The sequence below is a fragment of the Myotis myotis genome, unplaced genomic scaffold (genome assembly GCF_014108235.1).
Source record: "Myotis myotis isolate mMyoMyo1 unplaced genomic scaffold, mMyoMyo1.p scaffold_m19_p_27, whole genome shotgun sequence".
In the NCBI taxonomy this organism is placed as follows: Eukaryota; Metazoa; Chordata; class Mammalia; order Chiroptera; family Vespertilionidae; genus Myotis; species Myotis myotis.
This window is the reverse complement of record NW_023416332.1, coordinates 1,284,074-1,306,723: the sequence shown is the minus strand read 5'-3', so window position 1 is coordinate 1,306,723 and position 22,650 is coordinate 1,284,074. Positions and strand designations below refer to the sequence as shown.

At 57.4% G+C, this 22,650-nt stretch overlaps 2 protein-coding genes across 2 annotated transcripts; one reads left to right on the top strand and one right to left on the bottom strand.

The window, feature by feature from the left end:
- The first annotated feature begins 8 nt into the window (after window positions 1–8).
- On the top strand, window positions 9–4,787 carry FEN1 (flap structure-specific endonuclease 1). Its single transcript, XM_036295666.1, has 2 exons — window positions 9–284; window positions 2,896–4,787. Exon 2 carries the CDS (start codon window positions 2,910–2,912, stop codon window positions 4,050–4,052), a length of 1,143 nt encoding a protein of 380 aa, XP_036151559.1. The 5' UTR covers window positions 9–284; window positions 2,896–2,909; the 3' UTR covers window positions 4,053–4,787.
- A 1,926-nt stretch (window positions 4,788–6,713) lies between these two features.
- Window positions 6,714–19,990, bottom strand: FADS1 (fatty acid desaturase 1). The gene is made up of 12 exons (XM_036295665.1): window positions 19,656–19,990; window positions 17,823–17,933; window positions 16,824–17,021; window positions 15,854–15,955; window positions 15,622–15,750; window positions 12,233–12,293; window positions 10,948–11,024; window positions 10,054–10,151; window positions 9,796–9,892; window positions 9,439–9,518; window positions 9,214–9,339; window positions 6,714–8,865 (listed from the first exon to the last, which is right to left on the bottom strand). The coding sequence occupies exons 1-12, from the start codon at window positions 19,845–19,847 to the stop codon at window positions 8,814–8,816; spliced, it is 1,323 nt and encodes a 440-aa protein (XP_036151558.1). The 5' UTR covers window positions 19,848–19,990; the 3' UTR covers window positions 6,714–8,813.
- Window positions 19,991–22,650: the final 2,660 nt, after the last annotated feature.

Genomic DNA, 22,650 nt, shown 5'->3' with positions numbered 1-22,650 from the left:
AGCGGTGGAGCAGGGTGAGGAAGGGTCGCCGAGGGAGTGCGTTCACCTAGCCGGGGCTGTTTGCCGTGAGGGAAAGGCGGGCCGAGCGGTCGGGCCTGCACTGCGCTTCCCAGGAGGCTGTGCGCAGCGGCGGGTCACGTGACGGGAGCGCGGGCTTTGGAAGGCGGCGGAGCTAGAGGGACCCGCGGGCGAGCGGAGGCGAGAGCGGGACGGAGGACTGTCCTGGGCGACACCGCGCCAGCCGCCAGCTGCTAGCTGCCGAGCCCTCGCGCCCCCAAGACCAGGTGAGACCCCCTGGGAGGCGTCCCCGAGAGTGGCGGGGCCTGCGGTGCGCTGGGCGCTGTCGGGGCCGGCTCCGCGCGGGGCGGGCGCGGGTGCTGTCCCGCCACTTCCCCGCTGTGGGACGAGAAGCTCTGAGCCTCTTTATTTAGAAAGAGGAGAATGACTCCACCTCCCGGGGTCGTGCGTGTTTTGACTGAGATCCTGATGAGAAGCAGTTTTAAACCTCCTCGTGGAGACCCCGCCGCTGGGTGCTGTGCAGGGTCGCAGGTCGCCGGGCACGGGCCTCCTGGGGGCCCCGGCGGCGGGGGGGGGGGGGGGGGGACCAGAGCCGAGATAGAAGGTGTGGTGCCCGGCGAGGTGCTTGCACTTCACGAGAAGGGACGCCGCCGGGTCGCTGATGCTTTTCGAAAGGACCTGGGAGGGGAGAGCGGGGCCATTGGAAGGCCTGGTGTAATGGTTCGCCGGGTGTTGGACACAGACCACCATGGGCACGTGATGACACACGCAAAGCTCTTTTAAGTGGATGAAAGGACAGGTTTGGGTGGAAGGAGCAAAAATAATTATGAGAGTGGTGGTTTTTTTTAGGTGTGAAGGGGCCTGAACCACAGAAGCGCGACCCAGGGCGGGGTGACTAGGTCAGGGCCTGGGGTGGGTGGGAGCCATGGAGTTCCCGTTGGGGACTCGGTGGTGGAGCGAGCAGACAAGGGGAAGACTTAGACCTCCTGGCAGCATCGAGGTAGGAACAGCCATCACTCCCATTCTTAGGGCTGCTGTCTGCGTCGGGGTTCTCCCGGGAAAGAACAAATAGATGCATAGCACAGGGACCTGTAACCGGGGGATCCGTGGGTCCGAGCCGCCTCCCACTGCTTGAGCCATTTAAGCAGAGACGGATTGAGTCATATATGAGCGCGTATTCCAATCCTGCCAGCGGTATGGGGAGAGCACAGCAGGTCAGCCACAAAGACCTGCTCTGCACCCCCCATAGGCCAGCTGCTTGCATTGGGTCCAGGGTGGAGTAGCCAGCTGGGCGGGGAAGCAGGCTGGAGGTGTGCAAAGGCCTGCAGGTGTGCAGCAGGGCTGGGGTCTGCAAAGGGCGGGCGATTCTGGTTTCTGCAGCAAAGATGTTCATCTTTCCACGATGGGGAGGGCGGGCTGCGTTGCCTGGTGAGCACAGGTCCCAGGCGCGGCTGCCAGCCCGGTTAGAACGCGCCGCCTTTACTCAGAATAAAGCAGTCACGGTGAACAGAGCATGATTAACATTCCTTACAATTCCAGCTGGTTCCCCAGCCTTCTGTTTCTGCCCCTATTGGAGCCACCTAGAGAGACTTACTTTAAGGAATTGGCTTAGGCCGTGGTCGGCAAACTGCGGCTCGAGAGCCACATGCGGCTCTTTGGCCCCTTGAGTGTGGCTCTTCCTAAGCCTTAGGAGTACCCTCATTAAGTTAATAACAGTGTACCTACCTATATCGTTTAAGTTTAACAAACTTGGCTCTCAAAAGAAATTTCCATCATTGTCCTGTTGATATTTGGCTCTGTTGACTAATGAGTTTGCCGACCACTGGTCAGGTGATTGGAGGGGTTGGCAAGTCCAAAATCGCAGGGCACGACCTCCGTTTTTGCTGCTAAGGTTGTTCAGACGAGCTGGATGAGACCCCTGCCACGCGGAGAGCAATCTCTCTTATTTAAAGTCAACAGATTGCAAATGTGAGCCTCATCTACAAAAATGCCATCACGGCAACACCTGGATGTGTGTTTGGCTGTAGCCGTCACGGCTGCTTAGGGGAGGAAGGCGGAGGGATGATTTGGGGAAGAATAAGTGTGGTTTGCACGTATGGCAAGAAGATGGGTAGTCATGTTTATTTCACCACTTTACACATTCAGCTGTGAATTGTGGTTGCTTTGGTAATTGTCTCATCTCACCTTTGCCTAACCAGTTGTGTGTGTGTTTTAAATAGATTTTTAGAGCGAGAAGAAAGGCAAGAGGGAGAAACATCTATTTGTTGTTCCACTGATTGATGCATTCACTGGTTGATTCTTGTGTGTGCCCTGACCGGGGGTAGAACCTGCACTGCAGCCCTGGCTTATCTGGATGATGCTCTAACCGACTGAGCTACTCAGCCATGGCCCTGACCAGTACTTGCCTGTCCCGCGGGGCTCAGTTCTGCCCTTATGGTCCCTGGACTGCTCGAGTTGGGCCAGGCACACTCTGGATTTTGCATGATATGGATGCAGATGTCTGCTTAGCCCCTATGCTAGTCCTGTCGCTGCTTTAGGCACAAAATGTGAAGTCCCTTAAGGACCTCAACAGCGTCTTATTCCTCTTAGCGCCCAATTTAGTTCTACTCAAGAAGTTAGTATTGAATCGAGTTCCTTGCCAGACTGTAAGTTTCTTGCCAATGGAAATCTTGTTTTCTTCATCTTTTCATCTTCTGCAGTGCTAACTTGGTTTCCAAAATTTAACAAAAAGTTGTGTTAAATTTGTTTAGCTAAAGGCATGACAAATTGGTTAGATAGCACCAATATAACCTTATTATTATTATTATTATTATTATTATTATTATTATTATTTCATCCTTCAAGTTCCTCCTTGTGTTACTTGCCTTTCTTTTTCAGCTGTCCCTCCTGCTATGGGCATTCAAGGCCTGGCCAAACTGATCGCTGATGTGGCCCCCAGTGCCATTCGGGAGAATGACATCAAGAGCTACTTTGGCCGCAAGGTGGCCATCGATGCCTCCATGAGCATCTATCAGTTCCTGATTGCTGTTCGCCAGGGTGGGGACGTGCTGCAGAATGAGGAGGGTGAGACCACCAGCCACCTGATGGGCATGTTCTACCGCACCATCCGCATGATAGAGAATGGCATCAAGCCCGTGTATGTCTTTGACGGCAAGCCGCCGCAGCTCAAGTCGGGTGAGCTGGCCAAGCGCAGTGAGCGGCGGGCTGAGGCGGAGAAGCAGCTGCATCAGGCCCAGGCCGCCGGGGCCGAGGAGGAAGTGGAGAAGTTCACTAAGCGGCTGGTGAAGGTCACCAAGCAGCACAACGATGAGTGCAAGCACCTCCTGAGCCTCATGGGCATCCCGTACCTCGATGCGCCCAGTGAGGCAGAGGCCAGCTGCGCAGCCCTGGTGAAGGCTGGCAAAGTCTACGCTGCGGCCACGGAGGACATGGATTGTCTGACCTTCGGCAGCCCTGTGCTCATGCGGCACCTGACTGCCAGCGAGGCCAAGAAGCTGCCCATCCAGGAGTTTCACCTGAGCCGGATTCTGCAGGAGCTGGGCCTGAACCAGGAGCAGTTTGTGGACCTGTGCATCCTGCTGGGCAGCGACTACTGTGAGAGCATTCGGGGCATTGGGCCCAAGCGGGCCGTGGACCTCATCCAGAAGCACAAGAGCATCGAGGAGATTGTGCGTCGACTTGACCCCAACAAGTACCCTGTGCCAGAGAACTGGCTCCACAAGGAGGCCCAGCAGCTGTTCCTGGCGCCGGAGGTGCTGGACCCAGAGTCTGTGGAACTGAAGTGGAGTGAGCCGAAGGAAGAGGAGCTCGTCAAGTTCATGTGTGGCGAAAAGCAGTTCTCCGAGGAGCGAATCCGCAGCGGGGTCAAGCGGCTGAACAAGAGTCGCCAAGGCAGCACCCAGGGCCGCCTGGAAGACTTCTTCAAGGTCACCGGCTCGCTCTCTTCAGCCAAGCGCAAGGAGCCAGAACCCAAGGGATCCGCTAAGAAGAAGGCAAAGACTGGGGCAGCAGGGAAGTTTAAAAGGGGGAAATAAATGCGTTTCCCTTCATTATACCTCCTTGACCCTGGAATACCTGCTTTGTACCCTCAAGAGCTAGTGCTAGAGAAACCTGCTTGGGGCAGGGAGGGGATTGCATTGCTTCTCCAGGACTGCCCTTCTCGGTAGTGCTTGTCCCTTTTTACTTGATCTTATGGCAGGAAGGCCACAGAGTACTCTGTTTTCTTCTATTGTAGCTCAGGAAAATATGCCAGGCTCACACCACCCTTCAGTCAACTTAATGAACTCTGAACCCACTGTTACATAAAAGTCATAGCAACAAGTGTTGAGGGAGGGAGAGGAAGATACATGGTGGAGACGAAGGACCGAATGGAGATGATGTCCTCGCTGGCCAGCTGTTAGCCAGTGATGGTGGAGCCAGTCTGCACTTTTCTCTCTGGTTCGGCCTGGACCCACCCTGAAGGAGAGCCAGCAGGGAGATTCAGTCTAAACAGATAGGAAGGGCTACTGAGAAATGACAGGCGGTGAGCTAGAGTCCCTGGAATTCGAAATGTGGGTTTCATTACTGGCTGTGTATCTCGGCTGGGCAGAAACTTGAACTTGCATTGTAACTTGAATCTTTAGTTAGTTATTCAGAGGCATAAGGTGGCTTAGTTCTCATGGCCTCTCTGAGGCAGTCAGCTGAGTTGAAGCTTTGGGATAAGATGCTATTGTCATGTGCTATTTTTGTTTTAAATGTATGAAAAAAGAAGTCAATAAAAGTAGGCAGAATATAGTGTTCTTTTCATTCCTAACATAACATGCTGGAATTGTACCCTACTAACAGGTGGTTTGAGCGTGGCCACAAGATGGCGCTACGCCCCCATTGAATGGCTAAAGGAACTTGGGCGGTAGGTACTTCAGCCATTTGGAGGATGCCAGTTTATCTTGCTAGGAACAGTTACCAGTTTTCCACCTACTGTGTGAGATAAAGGAACTCCTTTGAGAACTACTCACAATTTAGTCAGGGATGGGGACCCTTTTTCTGCCAAGGCCATTTGGATATTTGTAACATCATTCACAGACCATACAAAATTACCAACTTAAAAATCAGCCTGCTCTAGCCGGTTTGGCTCAGCGGCTAGAGCATTGGCCTGCGGGCCAAAAGGTTCCGGGTTCGATTTCGGTCAAGGGCATTTACCTTGGTTGCAGGCACCTCCCCGGCCTGGGCCCTGGTCAGGGTCTTGTGCAGGAAGCAACCAATCGATGTGTTTCTCTCACATTGTTTCTTTAAAAAAAAAAAAAAATCAATGGAAAAATATTCTCTGAGGATTAACAACAACAAAAACAGCCTTGCTATAATTGGTCCAACACTTAACTCACCCCTAGTGCCTGGGCAGGACCAGATCAAATGATTTTGTGGGCTAATACAGCCTGGGCTGGACGATCCCCACCCGACTAGATAAGCTGCTATTCTAGCATTGGAGCATTCACCATTTTGCAAATTGCAGAAGCTGCTTTAAACGTCACTTCCTTGTTCCTTTGGGACCTCCGGTCCAGGTTGCTGTTTCTCATGGAGAGGGGATGTTTCTGTACTTTGCAAGACTTGTAATCCTGATAGAACTTGGTGGGGAGCTGTCTTGTCTGATTTTCTAATTTTGTAGTATTTATAAAAGTAGGCAGAATATAGCGTTCTTTTCACTCAGATAACGTCTCTGTAGGTCGGGACAAACTTTTTTCGCATTTGGATTTTTTTTCTCAGAAAAACAACAAAACAGTAGGTCTGCTCTTGTCCTGCAGTGACCCTTGGAAGCCCCAAGGCACTTACCTAGTCCCTAGCTCAGAACGGCTTGTGTGTCCATGCTCCCTGTTTATCTCCGAACCTCCAGCGCCTATGGAGTCTCTGTGGCTGGGTTCCCAACACAGGTGCTAAGTTTGGTGGTTTTTCTCTTGCTAATCTCATGTCCATTTGCGCTCCTCCATTCACCAAAATGCCGAAATGGCGTCCCGTTCTAAGTCTGCTTTTATTAGCGATGATATTGCTAAATGTGTCAATGTAGTAAAGGTTTCCTTAAGTTTTTGAATATGTAACTTCATTTACTTGCGATTCATTTTTTTCCTAAACTGCTGTAAAATCAGCAAAAATGCTTTGGCAATTTTAGCATAGTTCCTAGGATATTGGTTGGCACTCAAAGGGTTACTTAGACCAGTGAGAAGTCTGCCCGTTTTTATTTAGCATATTCTAATATGCTGGCTCAAAGATTGCTGTTCCAGTAGGATGGCGGTTAGAAAAGCACTGCTTTGCAGTCCAGCTCTGAGGCATTATGTCTGCAGAGGAAGATTTAGGCAAAAAGCAGACTTACAGGGACCACCCGTGTACACTGAGACTAGAAATGAGTTCAGGGGTGAGGGCACTGCCTCACAGGAGGGATGCACGGAAAACCTAGTGTCTCTAGCATTTGAACACGGGCGTCCTGGGAAGGGGCTGGCTTTTCCTTTCCTTGCCATAGTCCACCTGTGCTGTTCCCTGGGTTTCCTGACGTTCGTTCTGCCCAGGGGGCCTATGCAAAGGGCAGGCTGTGTGGGGGTTCACGTTCGAAACATGTTCAGAAAGAACTTAGACCCATAGACATACAGTGGCTTCAAGAACAGGCACAGGGAGTCCTTTGGACAGACATACACAGGGGAGCGCTGTGGGTTGCAAGCGAGGAGCCTTCATTTGGTCAAAATCCACTTTATTTCTCAGCTTCCCTCCGTTAGGACGTGGTAACAAAGTTGGCGGGTACAAAAAGATAGCGATGCTGGGCCTGGTTACAGAAAATGCCCCTGGCCAAGTGGGAGGAAGATGAAAGGAACAGACAAACGCAGATGTTGGGAGTTTTTCAAAAGTGAGTTCAAATGTTAGTTCTGCCACAATCTGTGACCGGAGGCGACTTGTTCTGTCTCAGCCTGTCTGCTCAGCTGTCATGGGATTTAAGATCACTCATGTTCCCACTGTGACCGTCGGAGCCCTTCGTCACTGGTGTGTCCGTTATTGGCCATGTGAGACCACACTGGCCCAGGCTAAGGAGAAGGCCACATGTTTGAGGTGCTTTGAGGACCTGGACTTGGCTCAGGTAGCTTCGCTGGGTTTGCTCAGCCTGGGCCCAAAGCCAGAGAGCTTGGCAGCTGGTGACAGCACACCCACCTCAGGTAGCGGGGAGCTGGGGGGCGGGGGGAGGGGGTCAGCACCCATTTTGGAGTGAGGAAGCCAATGCTTCAATTGTCTAATTTAAACCAGGTTCTGCCCAAATGAAAAAGATCCGAACTCCTCTGTTACCTGTTCCCCCCATTTCTCTGTTTTTTTTTACATTTTTGTTTTGACAAACCTCTAATCACAACACCCTTTCCACAGGTGGTGCCTCTAGTCCCCTCCCAACGTCTCCCAAAACTAACAGCCAACTCTCCCGGGGCCCCCAAAGGCTCAATCCGCCTGGGGTGGGTGCTGAATGGCACGGGTGCAGGGAGCAGAGAGGGTGTGACGCTGATAAGTTCTGCAGTTAAGGCCAGACTCCTGGGGCACACTCCTGCTTGCTCTCTAGAGATGGGTTAAACTTTCTCTTTTAAAAAGCAGATTTAAAAATGGCATCTCTGTATTAAACTAATGAGAGACCCTCCTAAATTCCTAGCTGGTCAGCAGAGAGACCCCTGAACAGAGCTGACAGTGAGATGCCTGTTTCTGGGTTAGAGCTAGGAAGCGGTTACACTGAGCCCCGCTGCTCCTGCTCAGCGATGCTGTAGATGACCCACATGAAGGGATTCTTCCAGCCCCATCCTCTCTACGCCCAGCCCTGGGTCCCCTCCTGCCTGGTGGGTCGGTGTCTCCCCGCGTGGCCCCTTGTGCTCACGGACGCTGTTGTATTAAACTTGGCGTTACAGGGAGGGAAGCAAAGGGAACCCACTAGGCCCCCGTCTGTCTCAGGAGGAGAAAATCAAGGTGCCCCGTCTGCTCACTTGCTGATGGAGCAGGAAGTGGCCGCCCTGACCTGGGAATGTGTCTCTCCTCAGGTGCTGGTCAGAGGAGGCGAAAAGCCGAAGGGAGTCTTAATGGCCAGTAACTCTCTGCTGACATTTTGGCAGGACCGAGGACCTAATGCTCCCTTGGGACTCTGGGTGGAACACGGGCCCAACGTCAGCAGGATCCTTCGGGGCCAGATGTCTTCCATACCACAGCCCGCCTCTGCCCTGCGTACTTCTAAAAGTGGAGAAACTGCTTCTCCAGGAACCTGAGGCTCTTGGAGGTCACAGACTTTGTGGCGCTAGAGTGAGCTGAGCCCCCAGGCACTGCATGAGGCTGGCCTCGGAGTTCTAAGCACTGATGCTTCCTAAGTCTGGCTACAAAGGTTCAGCTGCTCCACCTCCCTCCGCCCTGCGGACCTCAGGTTTGCAAAGGAGGGTGTCGTGGACCAGGAAGATGAGCTCACCCCTTTCTGGGTGGAATTTTACTGCTGAACTTCCTGACTTCTGGGCCCAGTTGGTCCTCCCTATTCTCCTCACACCTTCCCGACTCCCTCTTGCTCACCAACCACCTACATCTGACACTAGAAAAAAGAAACAAACTCATCCCTGCCCTAAGAGCTCCACCCCTTCCTCCAGGGGCTGGCATGTTCCCCTCCCTCTTTGGGTCCTAAATCTGCCTAGAAGGTCAAGGGGAGGGGTCTGAGCCCGAGCCTCGATCTCAAACTGCCCCCCTCTGGATGTTAGGATTGTAGTGGCCTGTCCCTGGGGCTTCCTTCTGCGTTGGCTCCGGAGGCTCCTCTTCCGGGAGGGGGGCTGCTGTTATTGGTGAAGGTAGGCATCCAGCCAGAGCTGCCCCGACTCCTTCAGGGAGCTGCAGGGAGAAGATGGGAGCAGGCGGTGAGGGGGGCAGGGCAGGGCTGAGCCCCAAAGCCAACCCACCCACTAGAAAGGTAGTGGGGACTCTCACAGAGTCTCACAGAGGTCTGGAAGCCCGTGTCCATGGCTTGAGGCCCCCTCCCTTCCCCTCTGTCTGAGAAAGAGCTGGGGCCACACAAGAGCAGAGGACTGACTTGGCCACGCAGAGCGCCCTGCTTTGGCCTCGGTGATTTCCATTCCACGGGGGAAACCTTCCTATCACTCCGGCCCCACACTTCGCCAGCCCCCCCCGCCCTGCCCGCTTCCCTCCCCACCAGCCACCGCCCCAGGCTTGGATACTCACCGAACAATGTCCGCGAAGGCCGCGAGCAGGGGCTTGGACTGGTACTCGATGCCGTGCTTGGCACACAGGGAGCGCACCAGGGGAGCCACTTTGTGGTAATTGTGTCGCGGCATCGTGGGGAAAAGGCTTCGGGCAGAACGGGCAGTCAGGGCTTCTGCTCCTTGGCCCCCCCACCCCCCGCACCCGTGGACCCTGCCCAAGGCCCTGCTTCCGGTGTCTACTTACTGGTGTTCAATCTGGAAGTTGAGGTGCCCACTGAACCAGTCATTGAAGGCCGACTTGTGCACGTTGCACGTTGCCTGGAGCTGGAGGAGGAGGGGAGGGGAGGGGAGGGCACGGCTCTGGGTACCAGATGCAAAGGCCAGTCCAGCCCTTTCAGGCCACGCTGTCTGAGCGGCGGGGCTGTGGGACTGTCCCCGGTCACTCCCCTCCACGTGGTGGCTGGAGAAGCGTCAAGCTAATGAGGCGATGCTGCCGGAACTTGTGTTGTTACTGCTCCCCGGTCCCCTCCCCGCGTCTCTGCCCACCCCCCCTTTTTCTTAGCTGTGTCAGGCCTCGTTCTTCCAGGTCACTGTCCCTTACCTGGGTGGAGACCCAGTCCCTGTTCTGGTCGTGGTCAATGTGCATGGGGATATGGTTCATCTGTGTCACCCACACAAACCAGTTGCTTTCCAGGAACCTGGTGGGGATAAGACAGGACAAGCAGAGCTCAGAGTCCCTCTCCCGCAGGGACCTGCTCCAGCCTGGCCACCTTCCCGGGCCAACGCCCCACACAGCCCCCACCAGACTGGTTCCAACATCTCCTCTTCTCCGCCACCCGCTGCCCCCGCCTGCCACTACCTGACCACGAAGAAAAGGCCCAGGAGGCCCTTCACCCCCAGCAACGGCACGTAAGTGAGGGCGATGCGGACGTAGAAGGTGATCATCCAGGCCAGGTCCTGCGGAGAGGCAGAGCGTGAGGACGGGCACAGCGCTCCCTCCTCTCCTCCCACGTCACCTGGTGTGGCCCCTCCCTGGTCCCCAGACTGGGACACTCAGTAATTGTCGGTGTCCTGCAGGGTCTAGTGCCGCGGCTCCTTCCTCCCATTCCTAGTGGCACCCCAGCCCGCCTTGCCTGTCCCTTCATGGACGCCATGGCTACAGGCTCTCCTTGCCGCCTGCTCCTCCCAACCCAGCCACGTCCTTCATCGTGCTGCTAGCGAGTCCCCCAGCATCGGGCTCAGGTCATGCAGTGCCTGGTCCAATCTCCAATCGCTTTTCTGCACCAGGCTCCTCCCCGACACCTGAGTCCCCCAGAGAATGTCAGCTGCTCAGCTCAGAGGCCATCCCCGCCCGCACCTATCTGTCCCCCAGAGGCGGCTGCACAGGTGACGTGACAGAGCCTTTCTGACGCCTCTTATCCAGCTGAGTGTCGGACCCTCTGCCTGAACCTCATCCCCAGTGTCAACCACACCCTCCACCTGCTCCGCCAGAAATTTCCTGGGAGCGGGCGCCGCCTCTCACTCGTCCTCCCCACTCCCCAGCCTGCCCCTGGCCAAGCCCAGCCAAGGACCTCAGGAGAGACTGCCGAGTGGAACAGGGCGCTGGGGGGGAGTCCGAGCCACCCGCCGACAGATAAGGGAGACCTACACCTGGTTTTGCTCTGCTTCAGGCCTGGAGTCAACCTCCGTGGGTTCCCCTGGAGGGCCCTTTCCCTCCCCCGGGGAACTGGGGACAAAGGGTCAGGAGACTCACCACCCACTTCTTCCGCTGGACAACGAAGTAGAAGATGTACCACTGGAAGTAGAGAGGTAGCAAGGCCGGGGGCCCAACTGGGGAGGAAATGGAGACCGGGGGGAGGTGTGAGCAGCACGAGGGTCACTAAAGGGCTGGCGGGTGCTGGAGGGATGGCCTCCAGCATCTCTGCCATCTCCTCCTGTTGCCCCTGCTGCCTTGGCACTCCCCATCCACGGGAACCAGCAGGCACTGGAGGTGGGCATGAACGCAGGTCTGCAGAAGGCAGTCTCCCAAGAGGATGCCAGCAGGGGGCGGGGTGGGAGTGGCGACCTGCTCTGCTCCTGTGCCTTTCCAGGGGCTGGCTAACACTCCCCCGTGTCCTGGCGACAGCCCTGCCCCTGCCAGGGCTGCCGGGCCTTCTACTGACCCTGTGCCTGCCCTTGCCAGCAGCTGCCCTGCGTTCCTGGCTGCTCCACCATGCAGGTGAGGGGGCAGGAGCGTGTGCGCGTGCGTGCGTGCGTGTGTGTGTGTGTGTGGATGGGGGGCCCCTCATGGACTGCTGCTCCCTCATGGACTAAAAGCTCACTCCCACCCAACCCAAAACCCCACGGTCAGCTGTGGAGAGGGGGGGAGGTGCCTCCCTTAAAACTGGGAGCTAAAGAGGGGGACAATGTCCAGTGTGCTGCCCCTTCTCTGCACAACCCCCCATTACCACGCCTACCATGGCTCCCCGCCCCTGAGGGGGCATGCCTTCCAACATCCTTCCTTCTGGACGGTTCTGCGCTACCCGCTGTCATCCCCCTCTCCAGTGGGGATGGCCGGCAGCAGGCAGCTGGGATAAATTCCTCCGAACTAAACTGGGACTGATGGGACCCTCCCGCCCTTCCTGTGAAACTCCAGCTGGAGGCAGTGTAGAGCAGTTTCAAAGCAGGGAGCACGTAGCGTCTTCAGAAAGAAGTTTCCTCCGCTTTCCAACAACCCCTCCAATCCCTCTTCGGGCCCAAACCTCCACAGCTACACCTTCAAGTCTCTGGGGTGGGACCACGCCCCACTGAGTCACCTTGACCCAGGTCTCCGACAAGTTTCGAGGTGAGGTTTTAATTGGGATGCCCCCCCGCCCCCCCCCCCGCCCCCCATTCAGTTCTCCGGCGGAAGCCAGGGTGGGACTGGAGGAACCTGACCCAACATGAGGCTCAGTGCTGACCCTGAGCTGAGAGGGCAGACTCCTCTCCCCCTCACATGCTTCGCCCCGCCCGCACGCCCCCGGAGGGAGGGAGTCCCGGTGGTGAATGAGGACACTCACTCAGGAAGAAGTATTTGTGCTGGTGGTTGTACGGCATGTACTTTTTCTTCTGTTTCCCAAGCTGCGAAGAAAAGCAAACAAATCAACTCCCCCGGCCCAGTCACTACTCCCCTCCCCCTTTGACCTTGGCTCGGCTCAGGCCGACTCCAGGGCTGCTGCTGCTGCTGCTGGAGGGCGCCGGCAGGCCCAGGCTTACCTCCGGCACCCGGCACGTGAAGCCAGGGGGGCCACACCAGTTGTGCAGCTCAGTGGCCCATGCCCACGCGAGATGCGTGCACAACAGTGTCTCCAGGTCCTCAGGACCCTCATGTCCATCCAAAGACAGCTTCGCCGTGGGGTTTCCAGTTCCCTCCCCCCTCCCCCTTCCTTTCTCCCCCGGTACTGTGCTGGCACCAGAGTCTCCTACAGTCAGTAGTCCCTCTGCATCCGGCCCCTGGCATTTCCCATCACAATCTTATGATCTCTTGACTTCAACGTGAGCTTCTAAAACCCCTTGAAAGCTAAGCAAAGTTTGGCAAATATTTACGTTCAGGGAACCAAGAACAACTTGGCAGTCTGAAGATGCGGAAACGTTCTTCCCGGCGGGTGGGGGTGTTTTGCAAGCCTAGCTGCTGAAGAGGGAGGCCAGGCCGCCAGGTTAGCCAACCAGCATGGCACCCCTCACAGCAAAGCCCTGATGTCTCACCTGGTGGCTCCTCGGCTCCTGCTGCCCCACTTGGTTATGGCAACCAGACAACCACGGGCAGGAGGAGCTGCATCCAGAGCTCAATGCCTGTTCGCTCTTCTTTCCCGTCTACCCACCGTGTGACAGGTCATCTATCGAGTCTACTCTCCGCAAGGCCCTTCTGCTACAGGAAGCGCTCTTTTCCTAGCGACGGATACATTCACTCAACAAGTACTTACTGAGCACCTACTCTGTGCCAGGCACTGTTCTGGGCGCTGGGGATATGGAGGTGAACCGTACAAAGCCCTACCCTTGTGGAATTTGTAATCTGCCAGGAAGCTGGTGAGAAATCTGTAGTTATAGAGTGAAAACAAGAAAACGTAACAGAAAGTGAGGGAGGCAGTGTTTTGGGGCGGGGGGGGGGGGGGGGGTTCAGAAATGGCCTCCCTGAACTGAGAACTGAAAAAGGAGAAGGGGCCAGCAATGTGAAGATTCAGGGGGAAAGCGCTGATGGCTGAGAGAACAGCCAGGACAAAGGCTTAGGATAATCCAGGGACAGAAAGGTCAGTGTGACGGGGAACAGGGAGCAGCAGGGGAGAATGGTTAGAAGGCTAGAAAACGGGATGGGTGGCCAAATCACGCCAGACCTTAGGAAGCCTGGGTGGGCAGGAGGTTGGCTTTTATTCCAACGGTGACGGGGAGTCGCTAGGGGGCTTTCGATGGGTGTGGCAAGAGCGGCTTTGTGCTTTACAAGGAAGGCTCTCTGGCTGGCTGGGAGCATGCCCTGTCTGTAGGGGGCAAGTATAGTCACAGGGAGACCAGCAAGGAGCCTAGAGCAATAATCTAGCCCAGTGATGGCGACCCTATGACACGCGTGTCAGAGGCGACACGCAAACTCATCTTTTGGGGTTGATTTTTCTTTGTTAAATGGCATTTAAATATATAAAATAAATATCAAAAATATAAATCTTGGTTTTACTATGGTTGCAAATATCAAAAAATGTCTCTATGTGACACGGCACCAGAGTTAAGTTAGGGTTTTTCAAAACGCTGACACGCCGAGCTCAAAAGGTTCGCCATCACTGCTCTAGATCCTGGATGACCAGACCTGGGGAGGGGAAGCAATGGAGCTGGGGAAGTCAGTATAGATTTGAGGCTGGTTCTGGAAGCAGTATTAACAAGGCTTGCTGAGCCCCGCTGGTGTGGCTCAGTGGTTGAGTGTCGACCTATGAACCGGGAGGTCACAGTTCGATTCCTGGTTAGGGCACTTGCCCGGGTTGCGGGCTCGATCCCCAGGGTGGGGCGTGCAGGAGGCAGCCGATCCATGATTCTCTCTCATCATTCATGTTTCTATCTCTCTCTCCCTTCCTCTCTAAAATCAATAAAAATCTATTTAGAAAGAAAAGAAAAAACAAGGCTTGCTGATAGGGGTCATCCCACCCCAAGCAACATTAAGTGAGAGGGGAAACTGGGAGGAGCGTGTGTCATTGGCTGGGTGGTGGGCAGAGCTCTGGCCTCCTCCTGGGACAGTCATGGAGGGGAGCCCTGCCCATATGACCCTAATAACTGCCCCCTTGTGCTTTGACCCTGAGAAGCGAGAGGGTTTTCTTTAGGGTGGAGGGTCCTCTGTACCCCTTGTCCTCCAGGAGTGCTAGGGGGCAAAGGCGGGTCAGCCCAGGGATCCATGCCCAGGTAAGCCACAGCCAGCGAGGGTGGCCACGCCCAAGCTGCCAGAGCTGGCCATTTACTGACATACCAACAGGCAGCCTGTCGCCAACCTCAGAACCAGGCCAAAAAAAGTGGGGGGGAGGGGGTGGGGCTGCCAAAGGCTTTCCACATAGCGGAGCGGAGAGCCAGGCCACGCTGGACTCATGCCGGGGACTGAGCGCGTTAAGCCGTTTGATTCCTGGCAGGCTGCAGAGCTCTGGCTGCAGCCGGGAGCCTTGGGGCGGAGGGTTTTATATTCACTGCTTTTATTTTAAATCCTCACTCAGCTGATTTTTAGAGAGAGGAATGGAGAAACATCCATCGCTTGCCTCCCATACACACCCCAATTGGGGATCGAACACCCGCATCTCTTGGTGTATAGGACAATGCTCCACCCAATGAGCCACCCAGCCAGGGCCACAGTAACTCTTTAAAGAACTCCGCTGGCCATGCAAAGCCTCCTAATAACACTCCAGGTCTCCGCCCGCTTCCTTTAGCAGCTGCGGTTTTTGCTCACAACCTCGGATGACAACTGAAACCCAGCACTGCCCACCCGGGAAGTGAGGCGGGTCAGGTGGGTGGGAGGGTGGACCTGGTGAATGAATGTTCCAGGCATTGGTGGGGAGTCTGTGACACAGTAGGGTATCAAGTGTAAGAGAGGAATAGAGTGAGGGGCCGAGGGGAGGGCTGCTGCCTGGGGTCGGGCTGTCAGGAACACACCCGACGAGGGCCATCCGTCACCTTCAAGGACAGGGGAGTATTCGCGCAGCCGTCCCCTGGTTACCCTTTGGGTCCTCAGCAGCTTGGGGCACCTTACACAGTAACTGTTCTGCCGATCTGAACTCATTCGCTTGGAGAACAGGTGACTCTGCCCTGGGCAGCCCGTTGCCTCCCACAACTTCCGGGCAGCCGGCCCAGTGTCTCCCCCCCGTCCCCTGGCGGCACTGTGAATACCCCGAGCCCTCTGTGCTGGCAGGTCTCCACTCTCCCAGGCCTCCCCGCCCACGCCCCGGCTCACCTCCACAGAGAGGATCTTCCCCAAGGCGAAGAAGAAGGGGTGCATGTTGATGTCTGGGTCTTTGCGGAAGCAGTTGGGCTTGGCGTGGTGCTGGAAGTGCATGTGGTTCCACCAACTGGCAGGGGCCCCCTACGGGAAAGCGGGGGCATGAGTGTGAAAGCCTAGCCCCCCCCTCCCCCAGGTAGTCCTGCGTTAGCCAGAGTTTCAGAAAGCCCCGCCCCGAGCCACTGACCTTCAGGTGGCCGATCACGAAATGATGTAGCAGGTGGTTCCACCTAGAGGTGCCGAAGACAGACAGGTGCCCGAAGTCGTGCTGCAGCCAGCCAGCCTGCGCCTGCGCGAGAGAGGTCAGTGCCGAGAGCCGCTCCTGGCCCCGCGTCCCTCCCACCAGCCTGCAGCCTCTCGGCCTCACCCGCCGAGGCCCGCGATGCTGCAGGCCCCTAACTGAGTTCGCCAGGAGAGGAGCTGGCCAGCCCGGCCCTCCCGCTGGCTGTGGCACGAACAGGAAAGCTGGACCCAGGCACATTCCCTTCCCTGCCCGTCCGTTTCCCCGCCTGAGACCTGTGACTTACAACGGGCTGAGCGTCCGGACCACAGGGAAGGACAGAGTGACACGCTCAGGCCTGGCAGCTGCGTCCAGGCAGCGAGTGTCAGAGCTCACGCGTGCACCATCAGCACGTGGGGTGGCCTTGTGCCGGGAGGAAGCCAAGCTTCGCCGATAAACCAGATCTTGGTTCTTGGCACCCCGGGGCTGTGGCAGAACCCGACGGGAATGTCCCTGGGGAGAAATCCCCCAGGAAGCGGGGAGCCCTGGAGAGGCCGCTGGAGGGGCAGGGAGAGGGCTGAAGGCGCACGGCGACCAAGGAGCAGGCGAAAGCCACAGACGATGGCGCCTGTCCTCAGCTCTGCCCGCCTGAGGGGAGGGGTTCCCCTGGGGACGCTGGGCATGGCCGGGCTCTTTTTTAAAAACATATGTTTTTATTGATTTCAGAGAGGAAGGGAGAGGGAAAGAGAAACATCAGTGATGAGAGTCACTGATCGGCTGCCTCCTGCACGCCCCCTCCTGGGGATCCAGCCACAACCTGGGCTCGTGCCCTTGACAGAAATCGAACCAGGACCCTGCGGTCCCCAGGCCGACGCTCTATCCGCTGAGCCAAACTGGCCAGGGCCGGCCGTGCTCTTGCCAAGCCGGGGGCGCTCACCTGAACTGCACTGAGCAGCACCGCACTGAGGACGAAGGGCACGAAGGACGTCCCGAAGGCCCACAGCGTGAGCCAGGCGGCCGCGTCCAGCAGCAGGATGTGCAGCAGGCACAGCAGGAAGAAGGCGTGGTTGGCCTTCATGAGCCCCATCTGCTCCACGGCCGCCCGCAGCTCCCGGAACTCATCGGTCAGCTCTTTCTGAGGGAGAGGGAAGCGGGGGAAGCTGTTATTCTCCCCAGCGCACCGCGACCCTGCTTGGTGACCTGGGGCCTCTGAGGCCAGTGGGTCTCAACCTTCTGGCCCCTTCAATACAGTTCCTCATGGTGTGGCCCAACCATAAAATTATTTTCGTGGCTACTCCATCACTGTCATGTTGCTACTGTGATGAATCGTCATGTAAGTATCTGATATGCAGGATGGTCTTAGGCGACCCCTGTGAAAGGGTCGTTCGACCGCCAAAGGGGTCGCGACCCACAGGTTGAGAACCGCTGTCTTAGGCTCAAGTACCCCCCCCCTCCCCCCGGACCTAGGTAGCAGGTGCAGTCTTCCGTAAACACACCACAAGCCCGAGGGAGGCTGGTGGGAGGAGGGGCTATGGGATCCCGCCAAAGAGCAGGTGGTCACTGGAACTTCAAGTCCCGGTGCTGCCATTTACCGGCAGTGTGACCCTTGGCCACGTGGCTTAACTTATCTGAGCCTCAGTCTTCTCACCTGTAAGCGCTTGAGGGTGATAGGAGGTTAGGAGGTTATGCTTGGCACCGTAGGTGCTCAAAATTGGTTTGGTGTTGATGATCGTGGTCGTGGTGGTGGCCTTGTGGGAACCATGGATCCCAGAGACCCCGCTCCCTTGGGCCTGTGACCCACTGACTCAGCAGAAGAATCGGGGATCCCCAGGAAGTACCGGCTGCAGGTACCCAGGGTCCCGTCTAGGCCTCCCTTCTACCCCCTGCCCCCCCCCTCCGCAAGCACAGGGTCTCCAGGCAGCAAGCAGCGACTCACATTCTTCGTGGGCTCGAAGCTGGGCTGCTCCGGAGCCAGCTCTCCAATCAGGAGCGAGTTCATGTACTTCCTCACCAGGCCCTTGTTGATGTGGAATGCCACAAAGGGGTCCTGCAAAGGTGGGGCGAAGGCAGGACCGTGAGGAAGCCAGCCCGGCCCCCTGGACTCTGGGAGGGCTCCCACCCAAGGTCAGCAAGGAGGCTGCCGAAGGTCAGACACCACCTCCCCCCACCAGCTGCCCTGAGGGTGCTCAGACCTTGTCTAGGTGTCCGCAGCCCGGATCACCCAGCACCTGTGGTCCAGTAAGAAAGGCACCCCACCAACCAAGGGGGGGCGGGCACAGAAAGAGCTCCCTGGGCTGGCCTTTCCTCCGGTGTCTCCAAGGACAGCTTTTACCGGGACTGTAGGTGTTGGTGAGAAACGAAGGGATGGTGGGGCTGGGACACTTCCCGGTGGGACTTAGGCCCTCTCCCTGCCAGCATTCTCAGGAAAATGAGCCGAGGCTCCCAGAGCGGACCTGGGAACTTGTGCTTGTCCCCTCCTTCCTTCCATCGGCCTCCTTAGCGCTTTAATCACACCCTGCGGCTAATTTGGTTACTGGAGCCGGGGTTCCTTGGTGATAAGATCCACGTCCTCAGGTCGGGAAGCCCCAAGGCTGCGGGGGGGGGGGGGGGGGGGGATCCACTGGAGAGGCGGGAACCAGGGCGGGGCCGGCGGTGGCGCCACGCAGCCGGACCAATCGCCAGCCCGGCGAGGCAGCTGGAGCCCCAAATCCCCCGGCGGGACCGCCTGCTCCTACGCATGCGCCGGCTCGGCCTCCCTGCGGCCACGGTCTGGGCGCCACCGGGACAAGCGCAGACTCTGGCCTTGTCCCCCGGGCGGGCTGCGAGGGAAGGTGGGCCCTCGCCTGGGAGCGCCGGTGCTCCGCTTGGACAAAACGGAAGCCCTGATGGGAAGGGCGGAGGGGGAGACAGCAACGGGCAAGCCGCTGGGCGAGGGAGGGGAGACGGATGTAGGGGAGGGGACAAGGCGAAGCGCACGTCCAACCTCTGGGTCCCCAAGGGTGAACCCAGCGGGAGGCGCCCGGTGCCCGAGGCTGGGTGGTCTAGAAGGGGAAGCGGAAGGGGCGGGCCGGGGCGCACTGACCCCGTGGGTAGCCACACGGGACTGCAGCTGGGGGTGCAAAACGCCGTCCGGCTGCGGCCGAGCGGCACAGGGTTCGCGGGCCGTTACGGGGTCCTCGCCAAGTATATGTTGATACACCCCCAGTGCACAGGCAGCCGCTAGCCCTCTCCGGCGGTGCGGCCCCTTCCCCACCCGCCCTCCCGCCTTCACCCTTTGCGGGGCTCCCAAGACAGCGGGCGCCGGTGGTTCCGGCCTGGGCCTTACCCCCCCGAGTGGTTCCCTCTCCGGCGCCCGCTCGCGGGGGTGGCCCCGGCCGCGATCCCGCCCTCCCTCCCTGGGCCTCGGCCGCCCCGCCGTCCCGGCGCCCGGCAGCCTCCCTCAGCCCCCGCCGAGCCCCGCTCAGGGCCGGCCGCGCCTCTAGACGGCGGACTCGCGGCCGCAGGCAGGGCGCACGCAGGGCCGGCGGCCTTTGTGTGTGTGGGTGTGAGCGGGCGGCCGCCATCCCCACTCGTGTTCGCAGCCTCTCCTCCGCTGGCACCCCGTGCGCACAGACGCCCAATCCCTGGGCAGCAGGTCCGCTCGGGCCCCGCCGGCTCCCCCACCCGAATCGGTGCTCAGTTCTGGAAGCCAAGCTTCCTGTCCCGCGCACGGAACCTCGGGCCGCGGCCGCGGGCCCCGCCTCCTCCCCTCGCGGTCGGCGGCGCTCACCGTGGCATCCTGCCCCGCGTAGTGGCTCATCACCCGGGAGCCTCCGGGGTGCCGGCGGGCGAACTCGCTGACGTTGTACACCTTCCGCTCGATCACCAGCCACCGCTCCTGGCCGCGCCCGCAGCGCTGCGCCACCTCGTCCCAGGTGAAGTAGCGCGGGGCCGGGGCCGGCGCCGGCGTCTCGGGGGCCATGGGGTCTGGCGGCCTCGCGCCGGCTGAGCCGGAGGGACCGGGCGCGCGCTCGGAGGACGGGGCCGCGGGCGCCGCGCCCGGTTTTCAGCTCCCGCGGCCCGACCGCCGGCCGCTGCTGCGCTCCTATTGGCGGAGCCGCGGGGCGCGGAGCGAGCCCCCGCCTCGCCCCAGGGCGCAGGGGCGCCGGCCGGACGCGCGCCCCCTGGCGGGCTCGGGACCTGGGGGGGAAGTAGGGGGGCCGCGGGATCCACTGCCCAACGCGCGGCTAGGCCCCCAGGAGGCGCCGCGGGCGGGGTTCCGGTGCAGGCTCCTGGGACCGGACGGCCCTGGGCTCCGGGGCAGGAGTGGGTTCCGCCGGCGGCCAGAGGCGGGGCGGGAGGGAGGCCGCTAGGCAGGCCCCCGGGGCTTGGGGAGGTGGGTGGAGAGGAGCTGTCCCTGCGGCCACGGCTGCCCGGGGGCCCTGAACGCCCTGTCCAGTGTCGAGTGCTCGGTGGTGCTTGCTGGGGGCGAGGAGAGCAGGGCTGTTCCGTTTCTTTGTGCGTGTTTACCACACACATCTTCAAGCCCAGCGAGCCCAGTGCGGGGCGTGCAGGAGGCAGCGGATCAATGATTCTCATCATTGATGTTTCTCTCTCGCCCTTTCTCTGAAATCAATCCAATATTTTTTTAAAAAAGAATGTACACAGTGAAGTAGGTTGTTCCTGAGTGGACAGAATAAGCATATTTTTAAAATATATTTTTTGTTGATTTCAGAGTGATTGGTGGTACCAGAGGTGGGGAGGATGGGAGAGTAGGTGACGTTAGTCAAAGGATACAGACTTCTGGTTATAAGATTAATATCCAATGTACAGATGGTGACTATAGTTAACAATACTATCCTGTATATTTGGAAGTTGCTAAGAGAATAGATCTGAAATGTTCTCATCATACATGCATAAAAAGGTAACAAAGTGAGGTGATGGATATGCTAACTAACCTTATTGTGGTCATAATTTTACAATATATTATACCAAATCGTCAGGTTGTACACCTTAAATCAAGGGTTCTCAACCTTCTGGCCCTTTAAATACAGTTCCTCATGTTGTGACCCAACCATAAGATTATTTTCGTTGCTACTTCATAACTGTAATGTTGCTACCGTTATGAATCGTAATGTAAATATCTGATATGCAGGATGGTCTTAGGCCACCCCTGTGAAAGGGTCGTTCGACTGCCAAAGGGGTCGCGACGCACAGGTTGAGAACTGCTGCCTTAAGTGTCTACAATGTCATATGTCAAATATATCAACAACGCAAGAAAGAATAAGAAAACGAACGACTTGATTAAAACATGGGCAAAAGACTTCAAGAGACAGAGAAGATACACAGATGGCCAGCCAGCATCCGAAGAAGAGCTCGACGTCACATGTCGCTGGGGAACTGACCATTAAAACAACAGTGGCAAGAGTCCAAGACACCGACGGTACCCGATGCTGGCAAGGATGTGAGCAACAGGAATTCCCATGCGTGGCTGGAGGGAACGGAAAGTGGTACAGTCACCTACCAGGCACGTTAGCAGTTGCTTACGAAGTTCAACATCGTCTCACCACAACTGAGCTCCTGCTATTTGCCCAGTTGAATTGAAAACTTATGTCCACACACAAATCTGCCGCCAGTGTTTACACTGTGAGAACCAATGTTTGGCTTTATTCACAAGCACCGACAACTGTGAAGAGCAACCAAGGTGTTCTTCACAGGTGAATGGACAAACAGACTCGTAGATCCAGGCAACACTTTTTTCAGTGCTGAAAGGAATGAGCTATCAAGCCTCAAGGAGGACCCCTAAATGCATACCGCTAAGTGAAAGAAGCCATGTGGGCCGCCATGGCGGTACCATCGACGGGGTAGCTTGTGAACAACAGAAATGTGTTCCTCCTAGTTCTGGGGGCTGGGAAGTCCGAGATCAAGGCGCTGGCAGGTTGGGTGTCTGCTGAGAGGGTCCACTTCCCAGGCGGCTGTCTTCTCTCTGAACCTCGCCTGTGAGGAAGGTGGGGGGATCTCTATGGGGTTTCTTTTCTAAGGACACTAATCACCCTCATGACCTAATCACCCCCCAAAGCCCACATCTAAACACCATCACGTTGGGGATTAGGTCCGTCAGAGCAGGGCGCCTTCTTGGGGTACTTACTCCTAAATCCTGCTTACAGCGCTAATTGTGAGAGCAAGTTCCCCCTTGAGTCCTGCTCACTGCACTAGTGGTGGAAGCATTCACTGCTCCGTCCTGCCTACAGGTCCAGGTGTGGGAGCACAGGTCCTGATCCTGCTGACTTCGCCAACCGTGGGGTCCGCGCCCCTCTGCCAGGGGCTGGACCTCCTGGGACCCCGGGTATTCGGGATGGAGAAGAAGCCATGAGAGGTTGTGGATATGTGAGGGAGTCTTTCTCGCAGGAGCTAGTGGCCATGTAGCCATTGCTAACTAGGAGCCATTAGACAAAGCAGTTCTCCAAAGTAAAGTCCCATACAGTAGGTAGCCGCACACTGGCTAGTTAACAATACGTCTTTCCCACAAAGTAGCAGCAGCCTCTGTGTCCACAGCCATTGTCTGAACAGCCACACACACACTGCTCTGGACCCACAGCCTCTCAGAGTAGCTGCAGCTGAGCTCACGCTTCAGCAGCCTCAGTAACTAATGCTATGTAGACGAAAGAGGCTTTCCGCCAAATGCTAACATCAATCATCTGAGTTATGGAAGGGCACGCTTACGCAGTGTACCGTGAGATTGCTGTGTCCTCGCACCTGTATATAGTCCTTGGACACCCTGTTTA